General features: G+C 40.7%; 1 protein-coding gene across 1 annotated transcript; it reads left to right on the top strand.

The window, feature by feature from the left end:
• Nucleotides 1–240: 240 nt before the first annotated feature.
• Nucleotides 241–672, top strand: LOC121972814 (mannose-specific lectin-like). The gene has a single exon (XM_042524442.1). The coding sequence runs from the start codon at nt 241–243 to the stop codon at nt 670–672; it is 432 nt and encodes a 143-aa protein (XP_042380376.1).
• Nucleotides 673–22,437: the final 21,765 nt, after the last annotated feature.

The raw sequence follows: 22,437 nt of genomic DNA, 5'->3' as shown, positions 1-22,437 counted from the left end.
TTATTTACTTTGATTATCGACAGCACAACCACTCGATATGAATAATTTGATTGTAGTAAAGGAAACTGAATGCTATCGTATACTATGAATTTGTAAGCAATTAATGATTCTTGAAACTGTATTTTAAATTTACCTCCTCCTATATATCCTCATCTATAAATAGATGGGAGTGGCATGATACTCTAAACAAGCGATCACTTGAGTGAATTAGCGAGTGATATATCCGTAGCTAGCTTAACCATGGCTGCCCTTGTCACGCTCTCTGCTGCTGCTGTCCTCCTCGGACTCCTCCTGCCTTCCGCCATGGCCAACAACAACGTTCTCTATCGCGGCGACAAGCTGTTACCCGGCGAATCCCTCACCGAAGGGACCTATGAATTCATCATGCAGGACCACTGCAAGCTCGGCCTCTACGACAACGGCAACGACAACCGCAGGGAATTGTGGTCCTTCCAATTCGTCAACGGCCGAGGCTGCTACGCCAGGCTCGATACCGACTACTACTTCCGCATCTACGATGAGAATGGCGAAAATTTCACTTTCAACACCAGCCCCGGCCGCATCCTCGTCCTGCAGCGCGACGGCCACGTCGTCATCTACAGTGAGCCTGTATTGACTATCTCTGAGGATGAACCCACGAACAGGAAGATCGCCATGGTGACTAAAAATTAGTTGGCTTCACCACTGTCGTAAGTTAACCATGCATGGATCGCCAGCTATTAAATAAAACAGAATAAAAGGTAGCGAGGCATAAATAATTAGCGATATGCATGCATGCATGGTACGTCGCCTCGTTTTTATGTTTTTATGTTGTACGTACCTACTGTTAAGTTGGTTTCCGTCATCGATCAGCTTAATTAATTAAGTATCTACTTGCTCTGCTCTTTTATTAGTATTTTTAAAAGTTAAATTGCGTTGAAAAAAAAACGAAAGAAAAACAATTAATTAAAGAAATCTAATAGGCAATAACACATATCAATTGAAAAAATAAAATTAATACAAGGCATATAATCTAATTAATTAATTAATATGAAACAATATTATTGGGTAATATTTGTGATTTTGGACGAGAAAATTTAATTAAAATTTTAGAGACCATCTCTAATTGGAATAGCGTGGATAGTTATTCAAATATAATAAATAATTATTATTTATAAAGTAAAAGATGATTCCGTTCATCCTAGTATCCTTCATCGTCAGTCTCCTCGTAGCGATAATGAAGATAGTGTGTCATCATCACTAAAAAATATTATAATCATGGAGATAGTGTGTCATCATCTCGAGATAGTGTTTCATTGGATCATCTTTAAAGCAACACGCAAGAGAAAGATTGTGAAAATGAGTTGTATCGAAGCATCTGCTCGTGGTCTCCATTTTATGGACTGTTGAAGGCACCTTCAACCCCATTGATGGCGCCTCTAGCTTGGATTTCTATCCTCAAATTCACAGTATCGATAAGCCCCGCTTTCTGCAAACTTCATCTATTCTAAGGCGCCTTCCATCCCAGCTCCAAGTCGCTTTCAGACTCTTGGAGGGCGCCTTCGAGCCTCTCCGCATGGGCTTCAACCAAGCCTCCTGAGGCCCCTCCAACAGCCCCGGAGGCACCTTAAACACTGTCCATCCGAGCCTTTTATATGCTTTTCTCTCCCTGCAAAATACGTTAGTCCAAAATATCAAACATATCATACAAAACAAAATTAGCACAATAAAATATAAATGATAAATTATTTGACAATCTCCGAACTGTCAAGTTCTAACTTTTAGATTTTCCGGAAACCCTAGGTCTAACTGATGCCTATTGTTCCCTCAACGGGGAACGTATCCTCACCTATGTTGGTAGTATGGAGCACCAGATGATCGAACCTAAGTTTTGATTATGGCAAAGGGTCCAAAGTTAGGGTTACTTGTTGTCTAACAAGGCTAAATGAGCTTGTAGGAAAGTCCTAAGTGTTCTTAGGTAAAAGTCCTAGTGGATGCTAGGCAGGTGAAAAACCCTAGGGGCAGATAACTCTAGGTCTTAGGGGAGGTAACCCTAGGTGGTGGAAAGTCCTAACACTGCGGTTAGGCAAGGCGAACTCTTGGTAGGTCGAGCACTTTAGGCGAAATCCTAGAGTCGGGTGTTGGTGCAATTTCCAGTAGGTCAAGGTTGACCTTGACCAAGCGTAAACCTTGGTCATGGTTTCGATGTTTGACAATACAGAAAGACATGTAGACATGGACAATGCAGCTGCAGTTGTCCATGCGGAGAGATACTGATCAGGGTCTGATCAGGTTGGATGAAGAAGAGTCAAGTAGGTCAAGGTTGACCGGATACTTGACTGGGAAGTCCTAACTGGAATGTTAGGCAGTTCGGAAAGTCCTGGTGAGTGAAACCAGGCAGTTCGGAAAGTCCTGGTGAGTGAAGCCAGGCAGTTGGGAAGTCCTAGTGAGTGAAGCCGGGCAAGAAAAAATCCAGATGGATCAAGGATCAGACATCTGGTGTTGAGAAGGTCAAGTAGGTCAAGGGAGTGACCGGATACTTGGCACGAAGAGAAAAGTCCAAGTGGGTCAAAGGGATTGACCGAACACTTGGTGGGGAGTCTTAGCAGGTCAAGGGAGTGACCGGATGCTAAGCATGATGTACCAATAGGTCAAGGTTGACCGGATGTTGGTGTGGGAGACTTGGGACTTGGTATTGGGAAAAACCAAGCTCTGGATCGATCTGGGGAGCGATCCAGTGATACGGCTGATCGGTCTGGTGACCGATCAGTAACCAAACAGAATGCTTCTGTGGATTATCACCGATCAGGAAGCAAACAGAAGAGAAGGAGAAAGACTGATTGGTCCAAGGACCGATCAGACTCCTCCTGGACCGATCAGGACATAGCCTGATCGGTCCCCAAGACCGATCAGGGACTGTGTGGACCGATCAGGTTGGAGCCTGATCGGTCCAGGACTAGCCGTTGTGAGTGACAACGGCTAGATCTCGGTCTTCTGTGTCTTCTTCTGCCTTCACAGGTTTGCAGGTTCAGCTATATAAAGAGTCGAGCGACTCTACAGGGTCTTCTTCTTGCTTCTTGCAAGTTCTTCCTAATTTCTTCTGCGAGCTTTGCTGAGCTCTCACTGCCGAAGCTTCGGGTGAGCTTCCTGCTGGTTTTCTAGCTGAGCTTGGATATGAGAAGTTGCTGCTTCATCAGGATTCCAATCGACAACGAGAAGGCAAGCAAAGGGTTTTACATTTCGATTGTTCTTGTTTGCTTTCTCTACTGTTGTACTCCTTATTGCTGTTGCAAAGTTTTGTGGCGAGGTTTCTCCACCCATAAGGAGTTTATATTAGCCGGTTTTCCGGGGACTCATCCACCGACGGATTGATAGGCTTCGTCCACCTTACGGACACGCCGAGGAGTAGGAGTTTCATCTCCGAACCTTGTTACATCGTCGAGTTCGAGTTTGAGGTTTGATATTTCCTTTTTGCGTTTCTATTTAGTTATTTCCGCTGCGCTAACCCTAATCGTAGGAAGAAACGTGAAGAATTTGGGGCGGCTATTCACACCCCCCTCTCTAGCCGAGTACGACGATCCTAACATCGGGGACTCTAGGTGAAAATCCTAGTGATCGTGGAGCAGGTGGAAGTCTGGACGGGTCTTGGAGTGGACGTTCTGTTGGGATTTTCGAGCCGCAAAAACCACTTTTTGCGTTGCGAAAACCCCGAAATCCTATGCCACGGATCCGTGCAAAGTTATAAAATTTTACGTGTACATGTTTTCTAACCTAGATCTACACTAGATCTACATGTTAAGAGTTATACCTTTGATGCGAAGCCCTTCCCTTATCCCACTCGTCCAAGAAGATGCCGGATCTCAAGGGTGTCAAGTGAACACCCCGCTATGTGTATCCACACAAACAATTAGGTGGAGAAGAAACCTTAGAGTGTGCTAGCACTCTTGAAGGATTCGACCAAGGTGGAGGAGAGGGAGAAAAGAGATGAGAGGAGGAAGAAGATGGAGTTACAAAACCAAAATGAAACTCACACAATGAGTTAAGTGGTCGGCCACTTCAAAGAGGGAGTTTTATCTCCATGGGATATCAAGAGTCAAAAACTCTTGATCTCCCTCATGAGGTGGCACACACATGTGCTAGCCTTGATGATGTGGCACATCATCATTAGCCCACTTAATACCAACTCACAAATGAGATGGCAAATGGTCAAGTCAAACTTGACCATTCGTCTTCTTCTCAAGTCAAGTCAAACTTGACCACTTCTCTCTCATGGTTGATCAAATCTAACCATTGGTTCAAGTCAATTTTAATATAATGAATCTTTATTCATTGAATTAAATTGACTCAATGAGTCTAAGTCCAAATTAGACTCATTTAACACATGAACCAAATTGAGTCCAACTCAATTAGTTTAATTTGGATTACTTTTAATCCAATTTAGTTCATCACATGAACCTAATCCTCTTGGTTCATCATATGAACCTATTCTCCATCTAATCGCCCTTTATGTGTGACTATATAGGTTCTCGTAACGTTGGCAATGCTCCTAAACCCATTTAGAAGCATAAGTAATGAGCGGTATCTAGCAACACATCATTACTACCCAAGTTACAAGAATGTTGAGATCCAACATCATCTTGTGACTACTAATTGTGACTCTTCACAATATATGACATTATCCTTCTATCCTTGACATCTAGATTGATCAACTTGAGGCATAGATCATGTCATCCTCTAATCAATCTAAATCTTGAACTCCAAGTAGACTCACTCTAATCAAATGAGCTCAATATCTCATATTGACTCATTTAGACATGGTCATGCATTTCGTGGTCTCACTCTATCAAGAATAACGATGTCACTCCCGTCATATAGGAGAGATAGATCCCATCTACATCACTCACATCCCTCCGCATAATTTGTTACATACCCAGTAATCGCCTTTATAGTCCACCCAGTTACGGGTGACGTTTGACAAAGCCAAAGTATGCAACTCCTTATGTTGGGAACCATGGTGACTTCAGGTCCAAGGACTAATAGTCATACTAATAGTCACATGAGAAAGTATATGACACTCATATAACGATCGATGATACTATCTTATGGTGGGTCATTCAGTATACATTCTCCAATGCATACCCATGTGTCAACTTGATATCTCTATATCCATGACTTGTGAGATCAAGTCATCGAGTTGACCTACATGCTAGTCTCAACGCATTAACATTGTCCTTGAATGTTAATACTTGACTAGGAATGATTAAGAGTAGTATTCCCTATATTATCTCACTATCAATTCAACCAATCAATTGATATAGGTAAGAACCTTCTACTCAAGGACGCTATTATACTTAGTTATTTGACACCAATACAAGTAAGTATAATAACCATAAACAAATACCTTTATTAATATATAAGAATATGATACAATGAGTCCATACAACAATCATCACATGATTGGCTCTAGGGCTCTAACTAACATGTTCAGCATGAAGACCTGAAGTCTCGGACACTGAACAAAAGTCTAGATGATCATGGAGGACCGATCTGGCAAAAGGTAAACTCTCTTGACAGGAGTAAGTGAGGGTGCATTCCCCCGAAAAGGGAACAGTAAGCGTCGGTTTGACCTAGAGTTTCAGTGAAACTCAAAATCAAAATCGGACAGTTAGAGACTGTCAAATTTATATTATATATATTGTTTATTGCCTATACTAACTTTGTTTTGTTGAAAAAAAGGGGTGGCTAAAAAGTATGTCTGAGCGCTCGGACCAGCCTCACCCAGGGCGGGCAGCGGGCTCCTAGGCGGTTCGGGCGCCCGAACTCGGTCCAGGCCCCCGGGCCCATAAAATCATCCATAAGCCTACATGGAGCGCGTCGATTGGCCAAGACACGTTGTCCAGGCACTAGGAGGGGTTCACCCAGAATAGCCTATATAAGCAGCATTCGACCAGGGCTAAACAACAACATTCAGAATGACTTCTGCACTTGTGCGCTGCTTCGATAAAGCCTCTTGACGCCTGAATGCTGCTTCGACGACGACTACGCTGAAGATCTATTTCTCCAAGTCATCGGTATTGTTTTATTTAAAAGTTACTTATACTACAAATGTAAATCTCTTTGTAACTTTCGAATGATTAGTGGATTGTCCATCGAAAACATTCTCACGTGTGAGCCTTAGAGTAGGAGTTGTCACAAGCTCCGAACCAAGTAACTCTTGGTGTTCGTGATTGCTATCTTTCTGTCTTGTCTTTTTTATTCTATTTTGTTTTATTTAAACATTTTCAAACGAACATGAAAGCCATGAGCGCTATTCACCCTCTCCCTCTAGCGCAACGATTCTACAATTGGTATCAGAGAAGGGTCATTTTAAATCGGTACAATACCATTTGGGCAATTTTTACTTTTACCCCTTTCATTTTTTCCCTCCATTTTTTTAAAAAACTTTATTTTTATTTTTTAACCATTGGTCAGTGTTGATAAAATATCGCATTTAACAAATTTCACCTAGTTGATCGATTGGGAGGAAGTTTTACCGCGGGACTCACCCAATCGATCACCCGAGCAATTGGGCATGAGTCAATCAATCGGGTGATCGATTGACTCAACTTGATTTGTCCTAATCACGTCCCAAGTCCCATAACAACCCAACATCCGATCAACCATGACCTGTTGGGACACCATGCCTATCATCCGGTCACCCTCGACCTGCTAGGGTTTCCTCACTAAGTGTCCGGTCAATCCCTTTGACCCACTTGAAATTTTTCTCCTCATGCCAAGTGTCCAGTCAACCTAGACTCACTTGGACTTACCAACACCAGGTATCCGATTCGCCTTGATCCACCTAGATTTCTTGTGCTTGGCTTTACTCACCAGCACTTTAACTTTTGCCTAGCTTCACTCACTAGGACTTCCCATCTGCCTGGCTTCACTCACCATGACTTTCACCTAGCTTTACTCACTAGGATTTTCACACTGCCTAGCTTCACTCACTAGGTCTTTCACTTGACTTCACTCATCAGGATTTTTCAACTGCCTAGCTTCACTCACTAGGTCTTTCACCTGGCTTCACTCACCAAAATTTCCCAACCGCCTGGTTTCACTCACCAGGAATTCCCAGTCAAGTATCTGGTCAACCTTGACCTACTTGACTCTTTCTCCTACCAATCTGTCAAACCCTGACTAGAGGGGAATTGCTCCAGCAATCTCCCCAGTCGGACGATTGCACCTGCAATCTCCACGTTTTGTCAGTCTCCATGTATTGTCAAACATCAAAACCCAAACAACAAGACTCAAGCTTGAGCCAACTCAAGCTTAGTCAAACTAGTCAACCTTGACCCAAGGGATATTGCACCAACAATCTCCCCCTTTTTGATGTTTGACAATACCTTTAAGTTAGGCTAGTCCCATAGCCTTAACTTTCTTTATGTGCCAATATATGAATGAGGGTTCCTTCATTCTCCCCCTTTCCTAGAGGGCAAACTCCCTCTTTAGGCAATGAAGGCCTAACTTAAACCACACATTCTCCCCCTGTTGGCACACATCAAAAACTCTCCCCTTGAAGATTTACTCACCGTTGGTCACAACTCCACTTGTTGTATTCAACACGATAATGAAGGTCTCATACCCTTCATTTGTATCTAATGCTCATTCTCGAGCATTTACCACTAAACAATGAAGATATCTATTCTCCATTGTGTTTAAATGCTCAACCTTCAGCATTTATGCTGAAGAAGGTTGACCACCTTCCAAGGTGTATGCAAAATAAATTTTCATGTCCTTAAAGAGTAACTCCCCCTAAAGACACGCTCGTAACTTCTGTCATTGCACCAACAATAACTTGGAATCCCTAAATCTTTAGGAACCCAAATTCAGAAGTTTAGATGGTTAAAAAAACTCAATATTGAAACCAAACCTCAACATAAACTTCTACTTAGTCTCTCTTATCCAATCCATCCTTATTTTTGTTGGGTTTTTCGAGCCGCGGAAACCCCGAACCCCAAGCCACCGGATCCGTGCGAAGATAAAATTTTTGAAAAACATTATGAGTACGAGTTTCTTTCGCTAGTGCTAAACTAGATCTACAAGGAGAAGGAATTTACCCTCGATGCGATGCCCTTCGCAATCCCGCTCTTCCAACGGTTCGCCGGATCTCGAGATCATCAAGTGTACGATCCTCTAGAAGTATCCACACGAACAAATTAGGTGGAGAAGACCAAACAAAGGTGTGCTAGCACCTTAGATGGTTCGGCCAAGGAGGAGGAGAGGGAGAGCAAGAAGATGAGATCTAGCAAGGAGGAAGAAAGAATGAATTCTCTTGAATGAAAAATTCATTCTCACCTCAATACGTGGCCGGCCACATTAGTGGCGTGTAACTCCCTTCACATTTAATATGGAGGCCATTAAAGAGGAGATTTGTAACCTCCATGAGGTGGCACACACATGTGCTAGCCTTGATGATGTGGCACATCATCATTAGTCCTCCTAATGCCAACTCACAAATGAGGTGGCAAATGGTCAAGTCAAACTTAACTCTTTAAATTCCTCTCAAGTCAAGTCAAACTTGACCAATTCTCTCCTATGGTTGATCTAATCCAACAATTTGATCCAAGCCAACTTAATATAATGAATCTAATTCATTTAATTAAATTGATTCAATGAGTCATAATCTAAATTAGACTCATTGAACACATGAATCAACTTAAGTCCAACTCAATTAGCCCAATTTGGATTACTCTTAATCCAATTTGATTCATCACATGAATCTAATCCTCTTGGTTAATCATATGAACCTAATATCCATCTATTTGTCCTTTATGTGTGACCCTATAGGTTCTTGTAACATTGGCAATGTTCCTAAACTCATTTAGAAGTATAAGTAATGAGTGGTATCTAACAACACATCATTACTACCCAAGTTATATAAGAATGTTGAGATCCAACATCACCTTGTGACTACTAATTGTGACTCCTCACAATATGTGGCATTGTCCTTCTATCCTAGATATCTAGATTGATCAATATGAGGCATAGACCGTGTCATCCTCTAATCAATCTAAATCTTGAACTCCAAGTAGACTCACTCGATCAAATGAGCTCAACATCTCATATTGACTCATTTGGGCATGGCCATGCACTTAGTGGTCTCACTCTATCAAGAATATCGATGTCACTCCCGTCATAAAGGAGGGATAGATCTCATCTACATCACTCACATCCCTCTACATAATTTGTTACATACCCAGTAATCGCCTTTATAGTCCACCTAGTTACGGGTGACGTTTGACGAAGCCAAAGTACATAACTCCTTATGTAGGGAACCATGGTGACTTCAGGTCCAAGGACCAATAGTCATACTAATAGCCACATGAGAAAGTATATGACACTCATATAACGATCCATGATACTTTCTCATGGAGGGTCATTCAGTATACATTCTCCAATGCATACCCATGTGTCAACTTGATATCTCTATATCCATGACTTGTGAGATCAAGTCATCGAGTTGACCTACATGCTAGTCTTATTGCATTAACATTGTCCCTGAATGTTAATACTCGACTAGGAATGATTAAGAGTAGTGTTCCCTATATCATCTCACTATCGATTCAACTAATCGATTGATATAGGTGAGAACCTTCTACTCAAGGATGTTATTATACTTAGTTATTTGGCACCAATACAAGTAAGTATAATAACAAAAAAAAATGTCTTTATTAATATATAAGAATATGATACAATGAGTTCATACAACAATCATCAAATGATTGGCTCTAGGGCTCTAACTAACAATCTCCCACTAGCACTAGTGTCAATCAGTGTAGGCTCTAAGCCCCAATGACCTAGTGTGACCATCATGCTTTCTCTGTGCCAAAGCCTTGGTCAAGGGATCTACGACGTTAGCCTCTGTAGGTAATCTGTAAATCTTCACATCTCCTCTATCGATAATCTCTCGAATGAGATGGAAGCACCGTAGTATGTGTTTGGTCTGCTGGTGTAAGCAAGGTTCCTTAGCCTGCGACGTTAGCCTCAATAGGGTTAGCGATGCTAGGAACCACCCCAAGTTCAGTGATGAACTTGCGAATCCAAACTGCCTCCTTTGCTGCTTATGATGCAGCAATATACTCGACCTCTGTTGTAGATTCAGTGACTGTGTCATGCTTCGAACTCTTCCAGCTCACAGCACCACCATTTATGCAAAACACGAACCCTGACTGCGATCGATAATCATCCTGATCGGTCTGGAAGCTGGTATCACTGTAACCCTTTACAGTTAGCCTGTCATTGCCTCCATATATCAAGAAATATTCTTTTGTCTTTCTTAAGTACTTAAGAATATTCTTGACCGCTATCCAATGACTTTCACCTGGATCTGACTAGTATCTGCTCATCATGCTCAAAGCATACGAGACATCAGGATGAGTACATAGCATGACGTACATGATAGATCCTATGGTAGAGGCATAAGGGATCTGATCCATGCAGTCTCTCTCCTCTCTAGAAGAGGGACTTTGAGTCTTTGAAAGACTCACACCATGTGACATCGGCAGAAATCCTTTTTCTTGGAGTTCTGTATGGCAAACCATAGGAGTACCTTGTCAATATATGTACTCTAACTTAGGCCAAGCAATCTCTTAGATCTATCTCTATAGATCTGTATGCCTAGAATGTGAGTGGCATCACCTAAGTCCTTCATTGAGAAACAAGTCTCTAGCCAAGTCTTTATAGACTGTAGCAAAGGGATGTCATTCCCAATGAGTAGTATGTCATCTACATACAATATGAGGAAAACAACTAAGTTCCCTACAGCCTTCTTGTAGACACAAGGCTCATCTTCATTTTTGATGAAACCAAACTATTTGATTGCATCATCGAATCAAAGCTTCCAGCTCTGAGAAGCTTGCTTTAGTCCATAAATGGACCTATGGAGCTTGCTGTTAGTAAGAGCCCTAGAGCCAATCATTTGATGATTGTATTATGGACTTGTTGTATCATATTCTTATATAAATAAAGGTATTTGTTTTGGTTATTATACTTACTTGTATTGGTGCCAAATAAACTAAGTATAATAGCGTCCTTGAGTAGAAAGTTCTTACCTATATCAATCAATTGGTTGAATCGATAATGAGATGATATAGGGAACACTACTCTTAATCATTCCTAGTTGAGTATTAACATTCAGGGACAATGTTAATGCAACGAGACTAACATGTAGGTCAATTCGATGACTTGATCTCACAAGTCATGGATATAGAGATATCAAGTTGACAAATGGGTATGCATTGGAGAATATATACTGAATGACCCGCCATGAGAAAGTATCATGGATCGTTATATGAGTGTCATATACTTTCTCATGTGGCTATTAGTATGACTATTAGTCCTTAGACCTGAAGTCACCATGGTTCCCTACATAAGGAGTTATGTACTTTGGTTTCGTAAAACGTCACCCGTAACTGGGTGGACTATAAAGGCGATTACTGGGTATGTAACAAATTATGCAGAGGGATGTGAGTGATGTAGATGGGATCAATCCCTCCTATATGACGGGAGTGACATCGATATTCTTGATAGAGTGAGACCACGAAGTGCATGTCCATGCCCAAATGAGTCAATATGAGATATTGAGCTCATTTGATTGAGTGAGTCTACTTGGAGTTCAAGATTTATATTGATTAGAGGATGACACGGTCTATGCCTCACATTGATCAATCTAGATGTCTAGGATAGAAGGACACTTGTCATATATTGTGAGGAGTCACAATTAGTAGTCACAAGGTGATGTTGGATCTCAACATTCTTGTAACTTAGTTAGTAATGATGTGTTGCTAGATACCGCTCATTACTTATGCTCCTAAATGAGTTTAGGGGCATTGCCAACGTTACAAGAGCCTATAGGGTCACATACAAAGGACAATTAGATGGAGATTAGGTTCATATGATGAACCAAGAGGATTAGGTTCATGTGATGAACCAAATTGGATTAATAGTAATCCAAATTGGGCTAATTGAGTTGGACTCAAGTTGATTCATGTGTTCAATGATTCTAATTTAGATTATGACTCATTGAATCAATTTAATTAAATGAATTAGATTCATTATATTAAGTTGGCTTGAATCAAATGGTTGGATTAGATCAACCATGTGAGAGATTTGGTCAAGTTTGACTTGACTTGAGAAGGAAGAAGAGTCAAGTTTGACTTGACTATTTGACACATCATTAGTGAGTTGGCAAGATGTGGACCAATGATGATGCTCCACATCATCATGGTGTGCCACCTCATGGAGGTTACAAGCCTCCTTTCCATTTAATGTGGCCGGCCACATTAAATGAGAATGGAGGTTACAACTCCATGTGTGGCCGGCCACTTTAGTGTGGATGAAAATTGATTTTTTTCATTCAAGCCATTTGGTAACTCCATCATCTTCTTCCTTGCTCCAATTCTCCTCTCCCTCTCCTCCCATAGCCGAGACCCTCTAGGAGTGCTAGAATACTCTAAGGTTCTCTCTCTATTGATTTGTCCGTGTGGATACGTCTAGAGGATCATACGCTTGACGATCTTGAGATCCGACGAACTGTTGGACGAGCGGGATTGCGAAGGGCATCGCATCGAGGGTATATTTCTTCTTCTCTATAGTTTTAGTGTAAATCTAAGTTAGTAAACTCGTACTCATAGTTTTCAAAATTTTATTCTTCGCACGGATCCGGTGACTGGGGTTTCGGGGTTTCTGCGACGCGAAAAAGTGGTTTTCGTGGCCCGAAAAACCCAACACTTGCATACTCTGCCAGTATGCTGTTGATCTACAAAACCCTCAGGTTGTGTCATGTACACATCCTCGAGCAGGTTTCCATTCAGAAACGCGGTTTTGACATCCATCTGCCATATCTCATAGTCATGGTATGCTGCAATAGCGAGCATGATCTGAATGGACTTAAACATCCCTACTGGAGAAAAGGTTTCATCATTGTCAATACCATGAATCTGCTTGAAACCTTTAGCTACCAAGCGACCCTTATAGATAAGTTCATCCATGTCAGTCTTTCTCTTAAAGACCCACTTACACCCAATGGGTTTAACCCCTTCAGGTGGATCAACCAAAGTCCATACTTGGTTGGTGTACATGGATTCCATCTCGGAGCCTCTGACCATTTCTCAGAATCTGGGCTCATCACAGCTTCCTGATAGGAGGTAGGCTCATCCTCTATGAGCACAACGTCATCATGGTCAGACAAGAGAAATGAGTATCTCTCAGGCTGACGACGTACCATATCAGACTTGCGAAGAGGTATGTCTACTTGAACTGATTGTTGTTCCTCAACTCTTTGTGGAATAACATCATCCACAACACTTTGTGGTTCTAGTTCAACTTCCATCGAGGCTTCAGTGCTATGGTCCGCATCTTGAACTTCTTCAAGATCGAACGTACTCCCACTAGCCTTTCTAGAAACAAAATCCCTTTCTAGAAAGATCCCAGTTTTTGCTACAACTACCTTGTGCTGACTAGGAATGTAGAAGTAATATCCCTTAGTTTCCTTGGGATATCCAATGAAATAGCACTTATCGGATTTGAGTCCCAGTTTGTCCGAGACTTGACGTCGAACGTAAGCCTCACAACCCCAAATCCTCATAAAAGACACCTGGGCATCTCTCCCAGTCCATATCCTATATGGTGTCTTTGTCACAGCCTTGGATGGAACTCGGTTGAGTATAAAGGCTGCCGTGTCTAGAGCATAGCCCCAAAGTGATGTAGGAAGATCTGTGTGACTCATCATAGATCGCACCATATCTAATAAGGTACGATTCCTCCTTTCGGATATACCATTCCACTGTGGTGTTCCAGGAGGAGTGAGTTGCGATAGAATCCCACACTCAGCTAGATAGTCACGAACCTCAAGGCTAAGGTATTCACCACCTCGATCTGATCGAAGTATCTTGATACTCTTGCCATGCTGGTTTTGTACTTCATTCATGAATTCTTTGAACTTTTCAAAGGATTCTGACTTATGTGTCATCAAGTACACATAATCATATCTACTGAAGTCATCAGTAAATGTAATGAAGTACCTATAACTGCCTCTGGCAGCGACATTGAAAGGGCCACATACATCACTATGTATAAGACGTAACAAGTCAGTCGCTCTCTCACTGTGTCCACTAAAGGGAGTCTTGGTCATCTTGCCTAGAAGGCATGACTCGCATGTCTCATATGATTCAAAATCAAATGAGTCTAGCAAACCATCCTTATGGAGCTGGGATAATCGCTTGTCATTTATATGACCTAAGCGACAGTGCCAGAGATAGGATTGGTTCATGTCATTTGACTTGAACCTCTTGGTACTTATGTTATAGATAGGGCTCTCAAGGTCTAGAATATAGAGTCCGTTCATTAGAGGTACACTACAATAGAACATATCATTTAAATAAACTGAACAACATTTGTTCTTTATTATAAATGAAAAGCCTTTCTTGTCTAAACAAGAAACTGATATAATGTTCTTAGTCAAAACAGGCACATAACAACAATCATCCAACTCTAGTACAAGCCCAGAGGGCAGAGATAGAAAATAAGTCCCTACAGCAACAGCATCAACCCGTGCTCCATTGCCTACGCGTAGGTCCACCTCGCCCTTTGTCAATGCCCTGCTATTTCTTAGTGCCTGCACATTAGTACAAATGTAAGAAGCACATCCGGTATCTAATACCCATGATGAAGAAATAGATAGATTGACTTCTATAACATATATACCTGAAGTGGAAGTCTCACTTCTCTTTTTCTTCAGATCTTCCAGGTATACCTTGCAGTTCCTCTTCCAATACCCGGTCTGACCGCCGTGGAAGCAGGTAGCATCCTTGGCAAGCCCTCCTTTAGGCTTCAGTGCCTTGCCTTTACCTTTGGCTTGGGACTTTCCCTTGCCTTTAGCCTTGCCCTTGCCCTTATGTTTCTGAACCATCAGAACAGAGTTGGGCTTAATCTTCTTAAGGTTGAGCTCAGCAGTTCTCAACATGCTAAGTAGCTCAGGCAGTGGCTTGTCAATTTCGTTCATGTTGTAGTTCATGACAAATTGACCATAGCTCTCTGGCAAAGACTGCAAGATCAGGTCAGTGGCCAGCTCTTGGCCAAGTGGGAATCCCAACCTTTGTAGGTTCTCTATGTACCCAATCATCTTGAGTACATATGGGCCTACAGGAGCCCCATCTGACATCTTGCACTGAAACAGTGCCTTGGAGATCTCGAATCTCTCATGCCTCGCTTGTCCTTGATATAGTTGACGAAGATGTTTAACCATATCATAAACGCCCATTAACTCGTGTTACTTTTGAAACTTTGAGTTCATGGTCGCGAGCGTGAGACATGACACATCTAATGCGTCATCTTGATGCTTCTTGTAAGCATCTCGATTAGCTCGCGTGGCAGTGGCAGGAGGAGCCTCCGGAATGGGCTGCTCCAAAACGTACAGTTTACGTTCCTGAGTGAGAACTATTCTCAGATTCCTGTACTAATCCAGGAAATTTGCTCCGTTGAGCTTGTCCTTCTCAAGGATAGAACGCAGGGAGAAAGAGTTCGTATTCGACGTCATGGTAATCTACAACAGAATTGAAAGCAGAAAGTAAATGTCATATTCTTTTTAATCATTTAATTAGGCCTTTAACTAAATGATGCTCCCACTAAATTCTATAATTCAAGTGGGACAAGATCCACATCATACTATGCCTTGAGTTAGCTTTGGCTAAATCACCCAAGACTTAGTATGATCGGTAGGTAATGATTACCAATTACATCTCTATGCAACTCTTGTTTATAGGATCATTATCCGCAATTATATTAATACTTGAGTTAGCTTTGGCTAATACGCTCAAGAATTAATATAAATGTGATTTATGTCTTATCTTTCCAACCGTTGGAAGAATGCCTATAGTTGTACTCGATCCAACCGAGTTAACTAGTTACTCAATCTAATTGAGTTGTACTCACCCATGCGTTGATAGGCGAGACCAAGATTGTCTCTCCGTACCCTACCAAGATAATATGTGTTACTTTGCTTTGGCAGATTCAACAACACATGTGATCAAGGTAGTGATAGGTATCACGGCATGGTAGGCATTTGAGTTGACGCGATTGAGATATAATCTAATCGATAGGGTGCATCTTGTACACGATTTAGATCTAATCTAATCGTTAAGGCGCTAATTAATTACTATATTACTAGCATGCATCACATACACACACAAGCAATTAATTAAATATTTTGTGATTAGTCATGGCCCTACTACGATCTTATCAAGCTAATGAGAAGATCGGGTGGTCAACCTAAGGTCAACAGCTTCTCAAGCTCCTGCCTTTGACCACCTTGTGTTGCTCGCGCCCTCCTCGTAACTCCGTCTCGATTGGACCATCCACCGCTCCAATTTTGTACATTACAATGGTGAAACTCGAGTTACATTCGAGTCTAAACTAATTTACAACAAGAATAAATAAAGAGAAAGGTACGACACGCAGGTCGCGTATCAAATACAGCACACACAACACAGAAAATGGCATGCAGGTCATATTATGAATTACAACACAATCAGTCCAATCAAATTGGGTCTTTGGGCCATGACCATCACAAAAATAATACATAATTCAAAATTATATAATTTCCATAATTTTCTGTAATTTTTTCTACAATTTTTACAATTTTTATGAATAAAAATTCTCGGCGGTCCCGTTTAGCATTTTCGGGCGCAATCGCGGAACAAAGCCCCTTGCGAGGTTAGGGGAAGTACCCCTACTCACGATATAACCATCACAAGTTGTTCCTAAGTGATCCTACAGCGCCTTAGGCCGCTGTCCCAAAATGATTTGGGGCTAAACCTTGCCATTTCGGAAAGATTTTCTCGATAGTCGAAGCCTACAAGTGTATAAACACTTGTGCTTCGCTTCTACGAGAAAAATACCCATTAAAACTATAAAAATCATGAATTTACAAAATGTTACAGATCTGTAATTTTCATAAAAATACAAATTAAAACTTGTACTCGCTTCACACGTGGCTCTGATACCACTGTTGGGAATTTCGAGCCGCAAAAACTGTTTTTTCGCGTCGTGGAAACCCCGAACCCCAAGCCACCGGGATCCGGTGCGAAGATAAAATTTTCGAAAAACATTATGAGTACGAGTTTCTTTCGCTAGTTCTAAACTAGATCTACAAGGAGAAGGAATTTACCCTCGATGCGATGCCCTTCGCAATCCCGCTCTTCCAACGGTTCGCCGGATCTCAAGATCGTCAAGTGTACGATCCTCTAGAAGTATCCACACGAACAAACTAGGTGGAGAAGACCAAACAAAGGTGTGCTAGCACCTTAGATGGTTCGGCCAAGGAGGAGGAGAGGGAGAGCAAGAAGATGAGATCTAGCAAGGAGGAAGAAAGAATGAATTCTCTTGAATGAAAACTTCATCCTCACCTCAATAAGTGCCCGGCCACATTAGTGGCTTGTAACTCCCTTCACATTTAATGTGGAGGCCATTAAAGAGGAGATTTGTAACCTCCATGAGGTGGCACACACATGTGCTAGCCTTGATGATGTGGCACATCATCATTAGTCCTCCTAATGCCTACTCACAAATGAGGTGGCAAATGGTTAAGTCAAACTTGACTCTTCAACTTCCTCTCAAGTCAAGTCAAACTTGACCAATTCTCTCCCATGGTTGATCTAATCCAACCATTTCATTCAAGCCAACTTAATATAATGAATCTAATTCATTTAATTAAATTGATTCAATGAGTCATAATCTAAATTAGACTCATTGAACACATGAATCAACTTGAGTCCAACTCAATTAGCCCAATTTGGATTACTCTTAATCCAATTTGATTCATCACATGAATCTAATCCTCTTGGTTCATCATATGAACCTAATTTTCATCTAATTGTCCTTTGTGTGTGACCCTATAGGTTCTTGTAACGTTGCCAATGCTCCTAAACTCATTTAGAAGCATAAGTAATGAGCGGTATTTAGCAACACTTCATTACTACCCAAGTTACAAGAATGTTGAGATCCAACATCACCTTGTGACTACTAATTGTGACTCCTCACAATATGTGACATTGTCCTTCTATCTTAGATATATAGATTGATCAATGTGAGGCATAGACCGTGTCATACTCTAATCAATCTAAATCTTGAACTTCAAGTAGACTCACTCGATCAAATGAGCTCAACATCTCATATTGACTCATTTGGGCATGGTCATGCACTTAGTGGTCTCACTATATCAAGATTATCGATGTCACTCCCGTCATATAAGAGGGATAGATTCCATCTACATCACTCACATCCCTCTGCATAATTTGTTACAAACTCAGTAATCGCCTTTATAGTCCACCCAGTTACGGGTAACGTTTGACGAAGCCAAAGTACATAACTTCTTATGTAGGGAACCATGGTGACTTCAGGTCCAAGGACCAATAGTCATACTAATAGCCACATGAGAAAGTATATGACACTCATATAACGATCCATGATACTTTCTCATGGCGGGTCATTCAGTATGCATTCTCCAATGCATACCCATGTGTCAACTTGATATCTCTATATCCATGACTTGTGAGATCAAGTCATCGAGTTGACCTACAAGCTAGTCTTAATGCATTAACATTGTCCCTGAATGTTAATACTCGACTAGGAATGATTAAGAGTAGTGTTCCCTATATCATCTCACTATCGATTTAACTAATCGATTGATATAGGTAAGAACTTTCTACTCAAGGACGCTATTATACTTTGTTATTTGGCGCCAATACAAGTAAGTATAATAACCAAAATAAATATCTTTATTAATATACAAGAATATGATACAATGAGTCCATACAACAATCATCAAATGATTGGCTCTAGGGCTCTAACTAACAATTTTCATCATGAAAACTCCCCCTAAGTGTATACAAATGCATTTCAAGGGGTGAGAAATGGCTACTTAGACTAAAAATGATTTAAAATGCTGAAATTAAGGTTTCCTAGCCAAAATCAGCATTCCCAATCGATTGAGGTTGGTTCCCTATCGATTGAACCCTGCTCAATCGATCCATGGATCGATTCAGGGTGTTTGAATCGATCAAAGGCTCGATCCAGCGATCTTCTGCTCACGAGAAAACCCCTCTCAATCGATCACCCGATCGATTGAGGCACTCCAATCGATCGGTTGATCGATTGGAGCACTGAGTTTCTGAAATTCTATTTCAGTCAATTTCAGAAACTCCCCAAATATTCTACAAAAATCTAAAAATCATGAAAATTGGTATAGACATTATTTAGGGTATATACTATCATTGAAAAATAGTTTTCTATGAAAATACTTCATATTTTCAAAGATTGACGTAAACTTGAAAACTTATAAAAATTTCAATGTTTTCTTCTAGTTTGTATCTAACTTTTCAATGATGATTACTATCAAAAGATAGGCTTCATTAAGGTTTTCCAAAAGCATTTTAAAATGATTTTCAAAACCAATAGCCAACAATGTTCTTTGGGATCAATGCACATAACTTGTACATTAACTTTCCCAATGATTGGAACACACATAACTATGTGTTTTGATGAACCTAAAACTCAAAGGAATGCACTAAGTCAACATCTTGAGTTTTGTTCATCATCCTAACATATCACTTGTGTTTAATATGTACTAAAACACATACAAGCCACCTTATAGGTCTTTGTGAGATATAAAGTTTATTTTTGCCCTAAACTAGGGACCATGCATATCTACCTAGGCAATTTGGGATTATGAGCATCCACCTAAGATGTTACTTGCTAGTAAATGTCATTATCCTTAATTGTAAGAGATTAAAATTAATGCATGAAGTGTGATGACATACATCAATATAAATGATTGTAAACAAAAAACTATAACTACATGATGTATGTATGACATGATATGACATTTTTATATTTTTCATAATAAAGCTTGAATGCAAAACATGATGTCATGGCATATGATGAGCAAATAATCATGGCAAGTTAGCATAAATAAAATATACCTAGATTACCTACCTAAGTATCCTTAAACCTTAGCTAATTAAAAATTACATCCTAGCTTGCCCTCACTTTCTCTAGAAAATGCCAAAACCCAACTTGGCATTTCTTTGTCCCATGATTAAATTGTGTCAATTTAAATTAAGCATAATTCCTCAAGATTGGGCACACTTTACTCTTATAAATAGTGAATAAATTTAAATTAAGGCCTAGATTGACCCTTACTTTCCTAAGAAAATACCCAAGTCTCAACTAGGTATTTCTTATGCTTTTCCCAATTGACACAATTTATCAAAGTTGGCCCTCCAAGTGTCAACTTTATCAAAGTTGGGTTAACTACACTTCCAATTTGAGTTGACACTCTCTAACCCATCTAAGGGTTAGAGAAAATGCTCCTAGGAACCCAAAATCTATTTGTGCTCCTTGGATGCTCTACGTACTCACTAGGGATAATTTCCCTAGATACCTTCCTAGTGACCTTGTTAGGCTTCTTAGAAGCCTTGGTCACTTTTTCTAGGTCAATTCTAGGGATTGCTTCCCTTGTGACCTTCTTAGTGACTTTGTTAGACTCCTTAGAAGTCTTAGTCACATTTGTTGTTGCAAAGATACTCCTAGGGATAACTTCCCTTGTACCCTTGACTTGACTCCTAGACCTAGAGTTGGTCTCATAGTTATATGGAACCCTATGGTAAGAAGTTACATCCTTCTTAGCCTTAGGTTTATATCCCAAACATTTACGGCCATTGGATGACTTTTGTACTCCTAGGCCTAGGTTTTGCTCATTTTGGCACTTAAGAAAATTTTCAATTCTCTTTAAAGTCTTTTCCATATTATCAAGCTTTGACCTCAAAATAAATCCCTAGATTTTATTTTTCATTTTGTCCTTGAGCATTTTTATTTTTAGGCTTATAGCTATGGTCCTTAGAATTATTGCCTAAGTGGTTATCTACCTTCCTAACCTTATATGAGGCAGTTTTAGCATGAAGAGCTACATGATTTTCATTAAGTCTATCGTGTCTCCTATTTTTATGGTAAATAGCATTAAAATGATATAACCTTGAACTAACATGTTTTTTACCATTAGTCAAGGGAATATGTTCAATAAATGATACCTTGGGTTTTGCATTGAAAGCTCCCCCTTGACTTGTGCTTCCCCCCTTGACTTTGACTGCTTTCTTCCCCTTTGGACATTGGCTCCGATAATGTCCTTTTTGATGACACAAGAAGCACACAATGTGCTCCTTGCTCTTCTTTGTTGTGGGGGCGGTCTTCTTAGGCTTCTCCTTGCCCTTTGATGTCACTTGGCCCTTCTTCTTGGCCAATTTAGGGCACTTAGTCTTGTAGTGCCCATTCTCCCTACACTCAAAACATATAATGTGATTTTTATTTTTAATTGAAATATATACCTTCACATGTAGGGATGGCATCTTCTCCTTTTGATCCGGAGGTAGAGACTACCTCTTGATCCGACAATGATGCTCCTCCAATAGATTTGACTTGACTTGTGGAGGTGGAAGCTTCTTCATCCTCTTCTCCTCTTGACCCGGATGTGGAGGCTTCTTTTTCTTCTTGATCTGGTGTCAACGAAGATCGCTCCCCCTCAATCCTAGAGGTGGAAGCTTCATCATCTTCATCTTGTACATGGAACAAAGAGTATGCTCCCCTCTTTGCCCTTTTCGTTGCATTCCTTTGAAGATGAAGCTTCTTGGACTTCTTCTTCGAAAGTTGAGAATCTCTCAACTTCAGAGTTCTCTTCCTCTTGATCTTGATCCATAGAGTCACCCTCTTTGGATCCTTCTTGATTTGGTACAGTGGAGGGGATCTCATGGATCGTTGCCAATTTGCTCCAAAGCTCCTTAGCATCTATGAATTCTCTGACTTGAGCCAAAATATTGATTGACAATAAATTGACCAATAGCTTGGTCACTTTGTCATTTCCCTCGCTCCTTTGAATTTGCTCTTGGCTTCATTTGCTCTTCTTTAGGATCTTGCCTTTTGAATTCTTTGGAGCTTCGAAGCCTTCCATTAGAGCAAATCATTGCTCTATCTCCATCATAAGAAAATTTTTGATTCTTGATTTCCAAGAATCGAAACTCATGGATACATATGGTAGAGGCACCCTCGTGTCAAATCTGAGTCCATCTCGGAATTTCATCTTGAAGTTGAGCTTTTTGAATCCTTTGACTTTGATGAAGTTGTTACAACTTCTTCACCCAATATCCTTGTTGCCCCTTCCGGTGATGATTCCGGTGAAGAGAAACATTGCTCTGATACCACTTGTTAGGGTCGAAATGTAGCTAGAGGGGGGGGGGGTGAATAAGTCGTTGCGCTCGTCGTTGCTTGCTTCTTGGTGATGATATGCACGGAAAACATAAGAAATAAAAATACAACGCTAACACAAGGATTTACTTGGTATCCACCACAAGAAGAGGTGACTAATCCAAG

This window comes from Zingiber officinale, chromosome 4A (assembly GCF_018446385.1).
Source record: "Zingiber officinale cultivar Zhangliang chromosome 4A, Zo_v1.1, whole genome shotgun sequence".
NCBI classification, from domain to species: domain Eukaryota; kingdom Viridiplantae; phylum Streptophyta; class Magnoliopsida; order Zingiberales; family Zingiberaceae; genus Zingiber; species Zingiber officinale.
The sequence above is the reverse complement of the archived record's forward strand: the minus strand, read 5'-3'. Positions and strand labels throughout refer to the sequence as shown.